The following is a 5,260-nucleotide window of genomic DNA, read 5'->3' on the forward strand; positions in this document are numbered from 1 at the left end:
TTGTAGTCATCTCACTCTGTTGTTTTCCAAGCCCTTAGGGGTAATATTTAGTTTCTTGTCAGTCTTTCCCCAATGAGCTCTTTTTCTTTACCCTAGCGGGGGGCCTAGAACCTGTATCGGGTGTTCATTAAGTGGTTGATGAATGAAGACTACTCGCTAGGGCTCCAGTCATACTTAGGTTAAATCTAAACCCCCCACCATGGCTAGACCAGAGGTACCTAGGTTCAAATTTTGCCCCTTCTCATTAGACATACAACTCTGGGCGACTTGATTTTGAGCTTCTGTTTGCTGATTGTGAAATGGAGACAGTGATTATATTTACTTCATGGGCTGCAGAATGGTTAATGAAATTCACAAACACATCTAGCAGTGACATGTGCTGGGCACTGCAGTGTTTGCTTTATGAACATTTTTTCTTCAATTCCCACAACCACCTGGTGAAGTAGAAACTATCATATTTTATTATTATTATTTTAGAGATATTTTATATTTAGAAGTATCATATTGATGTGGAACTTGAGACTCAAAGAAATTAGCATGTGTTGGTTCAAAAGGCTGGATTTAAACCTTGGGAGTCTAGCTCTAGACCTAGAAACTTGAGTTGCTTTAACAGCATCTAAAGCCCTCAGGTACAGGCAAACAGTGTGGACCAGTAAGGTTCAGCTGTTATCATTATTGGAATTATTAATAATATCATTATTGGAATTATTTTTATCAAACTTTTTGAACATCCCAGAGCACTCACTGTCAGCTTCTCACAGTCCACATGAGATTATTATTTTGTGTCACTCTCCAATGGCTTCACATATAGGAGGTTTTCCCTCTCACACCTTTGTATTCTGTCAAAGGCACCATTTACTTCTCTCTTGAGCCCAGCACAGAGCTCATTTCTCAAGAGGTACTCAGTGATTCAGGCCTTGGGTCTCTCTGGACTTTTGTCACTAATCAAGCTGTAGGCTCTACTTTCAGTAGGTGTACGGCCACCCCACCATCTCTATTTGACTTTCTAGGCATTGGTATCATTTGAAGATGTGGCCGTGACCTTCAGTAGGGAGGAATGGGGACAGCTGGACCTGGACCAGAAGACCTTATACCAGGAGGTGATGCTGGAGACTTGTGGCTTCCTGGTCTCACTGGGTAAGGCCTCATCTCTCTCCCATGTTGGACCCACAATCTCACTCATTCCATCCTCTCTCTCTAAGCATGGCTGATAGAGAAGACTTCAGGAACCCACCTTCCCTTCTCCCTATAGCCTCAGCGTGTTCTGGTATAACCTCCTCTTGCTTGGTTTCCCTGTGCGTGTGTCAGGGATCATTTTATAAGAAACAGTTCTTCTCCACGCTTTTACCCAAGTGTCCAGCACAAGCGGGCCTCCTTCTGATGTCCTTTTTCCAGATTCCCATAAGAGGGAAATGATTGATTGAGCTTGATTGGATCAGATGTCCCCCCAGCCCAGTTAGCAGGACCTGTGGATAAGGGGAGATTCTCCAAGAAGGGGGCGAATCAGTCAGACCAGAAGATTGGTCATCATTGCTACTGGTTCTAAGAAACACAATCTCAGTTAAAAAACTTCTTTGGCCCCTGGTATCTGCATAGTTATCCCTTATTTCCCAAGGCCTATGCCTTGTTTCTCTGCTTCTACAGGAGTTAATTTTAGAGGATGCACAGACACATTTTCAAATGGCAGTGATGGGCATCTGAGAAAGCTGTTTCTCTTTCCTTTCCTGCCTCTTGATTGTTGTTGAGAGAGTCTGGGCTTTGTGCTACATCTTTAACACCCCCATGGCTATTGGCTCATTTCCCTTCAGCAGACAGAACAGCAGCAGGGCTCACAAACTCGAGCAGGCAGCACAAGCTTACTGGGACTACGATTATTTTGATCTTATCATATTTTTATAGTATTCTTTCATTTAGCCCAAGTGAACTAATATCTTTAAAATGCTTAGAAATAAAACTGGGAACATAGTAAATGTTGCATGTGTATTTGTTATATAAAATAAATTAATAAATCCCAAATGTTCTTCCACGTAAATCTTAAACGTCCAGTTTACCCAGAAAGCAGTCTGAATACAAATTGAATGGAGGCCTGAGGTCTCCCTTTTCCCCGATGTCCAAATAGTTACCTCTGACAGGGCTCTCCCAGCATCATATCCATATAGTCTCTCCCAGGAGGTCAGTCATCACTGCAGTAAATGCTGTGTTATTTTATGACAATTGTGATTAGTTGTTGAAAGGAAAAATATAGGGAACAATATTCCAGGTGGAGGGACCGACACAAGTCTAGTCTCTGGGGGATAGTGAGCTCAGTTCCTTACAGAGATGAAGGAAGGTCTCATTTACAGTTTGTACTACCCCATCACTGAGCTCAGTGCCAGGCATATATGAGACATCAGTGAAATTTTGCTAAATGACAACTGGACGCATTCTGGCTTGTAGTACAGGATTTCTACTCAAAGCTTCTGTGGGTACTGGTGCCGAAGTCATTGACTTCTCTGCATAATTTGTTTGGCTGCATGTACCGAAAAACCACCTCAGACAGATTTCAACCTGAAAAAAGTTTATTGCTTCACTGAACGAGAAGCCCTGAGGTGGTGCTAGCTCCTGGATTGGTAGTTGCCAGCCCAGTTCTCTCCCTGTCTGCCTTTTCTCCTTGTTCCAGGTCATCAGGCCAGAATCCTTGAAGTAGGCACAGGATGATGCACCAGCACATAGGGCTGCCGGTCTCCACATTTGGACTTATCTTCCCAGCCTGGACTAAAGGCTTTTTCTTCAGAATAGGTAGCAGTTTTAGGTCACAGCTTACTTCAGACAACTATCAGTAGATGCCATTCACCAGTTAATTTAGTCTAGTTAATTTCATCTTGTTTTTAGCTGCCCATGGTTACCAGAATCACCTGGGGTACTTTAAAAACTATCAAGACTCAGTCCTTATGCCCAGAGGTTTGGTTCAATTTGTTCTGTGTTCAGAACCAGACATCTCTAGGTAGTTCTGATGCATGAGGAGATTGAATCCTACTGATTTAATTAGAGAAAATCTTCTGGAAGAAGGAGTCTCCTTTCTGGAGTTTCATAGTAGTGTGTTATAAGTGCATACTCCTGTATACTTCAGACTTTGCTTTTTGTATTTGCCTTTATACCCATGCTTCACTTATTTCTACATGCACAGGGCAGCTGGTTCCCATTCCAGAGCTGATATACTTCCTGGAGCCTTGGCAAACACTATGGACAGTGAAGAGAGATCTCTCCAAAAGCACCTGTACAGGTAAGTGACTGAGAGTCTGGCAGGTGAGTGTCATGGCAGTTGGCAGGTGATCACTGTGTCTGAAATTCCACAGGCGGCAGTTTCTTTTTGTGGTCTTCCTGTGTGGTCATGGAGCACTTTGATCTGTGTTTCCCCTGTTTGCCCACCCCCATCACACTCTTTGGGGTTGAAATGTAGCATATTAGATAAGAAACATGCTCTAAATGTTTAGCCACTCACCAGCCTCATGACCCTAGGGAGGTTGCATGATCTCTCTGTGCTTTTAGTATACAAATTAGGCTGAGTTAATGCTACCTGCTTTAAAAGGTAAACTGTAAAATCTTGGTGGGTCAACAGATTCATGAGTTTTTTTTCTCATCATGTCATGTTTAATGTGGTTTAGCCGGGGAACTCCGTACCATATTATCCAAGGATTTATTTTTTTTAATCCAGGGATCAAGGTGCATTATATTGTCAATATATGGCTTTAAGGTTGCCCGGGCATCATACAGCTGACCAAGAAGAATAGAAGGGAAGTAGTCATAGCCACTTGCACGCACACATCACTTCCATTCACATTCCATGGACAAGAACTGGGCACTAGGCTACATGTTGTATCAGACTGAGAAATGTGGTTTAGCTTCGTGCCCAAGCAGAAGCCATGAGTATGATGCACATACACTCAGTCTCCTTAACTTAGCCTACGTTAGAAAAACAGTAATAACAGTTACTGTATCTTTGGATTGTTCGAGAATGTAATTAGATAACACTGCTTATCACTGCTTGACCCAAAGTAAGTGGTGCGACAAAAGTTACTATTAGTAATATTCATGTAGTATTAGTCATAATGAATAGCGACATCTCAAACTTCTTTCCAGATTCAGAAAAGACAGTCCTTTTTTCTTTTAAAGAATACTACCTACAATTACACTTTGCATCCCACTCTTTTCTACCTTTCCATTCAATCATTTATGTATACATCCACGCATGCATATATTCATCCATCCATTTGTGAATCAGATATTCAGAAGGAATCTCTAGTCCTGTTATCTTCTTGCCCTCCTGTCTTGTAAAACAGCAAGGGGACATTTGCCCTCGTCTGCCCCACATCTGGACTGCTGAGGGCAGCTGGAACCATCAGGTGTGTGAATCGGCACCAAGGCAGATTCATGATCTCTCCCCTCTAGTGTCCCTTCAGGCTGTTCAGTCAGCCATTGAGCGTTTCTGGCCATCGTCTTCTCAGTCCCTCAGAGTCAAACTTCGCCCCTTCACCCCTCTCCACAACTGCACGTCTTTACTTAAATGTTGCAAAGGCACCTCACACCCACCATGCCTAAAAAGGACCTCATTTTGAATTAATGGCCTTGTCATTCAATAAGTCGAGAAAGCCAGTAACAAACTTGGACAGCCTCTCAACACCTCTGTCTTCATCATACCCAATATCCAGCCATCACCAAAAACTCGATCATATCTCATTTTACATATCTCCTGAACCTATCACCTTTACCAGTTCTGTCAGTTCCAACACAAGCTATCATCATCTTGCCCGCGTGATGCTAACAAATTCCTAACTGGTCTTCCCATATCTGCCCCTTGCCTCTCTTCAGCTCTATGTCTCACATTCACTTTCCCATCCACTCACACCTTATTCCAAATATCACCATCTCCCTAGCCACTGATATCTTGGCATACGAGTGACTTCATGTTGAAAATAAAGGCTATGCACTTGCTTTTCTTGCTCTTTTACTCTCACTGACTCATCCCTACGGCTTCCTTCTCATCTCTGAGTAAGAGTTCTCATCCCCGGCCATGGCTTATTCTCCCCGCAGAGTCTAGATGAGACCTTCACCTGCCTTCTCAGGTGTGTTAGTTAACTATTGCTGTGTAGCAGTATTACCACAAACATAGCAGCTTAACCCGTCACTCATTTATCATCTCTCGTCTGTGGATCAGAAGTCCAAACACGGCTTAGGTGGGTCCTCTGCAAAGCTGCAGTAATCAGCAGCTCACGACGTGTCA

At 43.0% G+C, this 5,260-nt stretch overlaps 1 protein-coding gene across 1 annotated transcript in view; it reads left to right on the plus strand.

Annotated features, from left to right (window-relative positions):
• ZNF599 (zinc finger protein 599) overlaps nt 1–5,260 on the plus strand; it is a 23,791-nt gene that overhangs the window by 8,463 nt on the left and 10,068 nt on the right. The window contains exons 2-3 of the mRNA XM_023537677.1: nt 1,011–1,137; nt 3,167–3,262. Of these exons, the coding sequence (XP_023393445.1) occupies nt 1,104–1,137; nt 3,167–3,262 (130 nt within the window). The 5' untranslated portion in view covers nt 1,011–1,103. The remainder of the gene's footprint in view (nt 1–1,010; nt 1,138–3,166; nt 3,263–5,260) is intronic.

This window comes from Pteropus vampyrus, unplaced genomic scaffold, assembly GCF_000151845.1.
Source record: "Pteropus vampyrus isolate Shadow unplaced genomic scaffold, Pvam_2.0 Scaffold196, whole genome shotgun sequence".
Taxonomy (NCBI): Eukaryota; Metazoa; Chordata; class Mammalia; order Chiroptera; family Pteropodidae; genus Pteropus; species Pteropus vampyrus.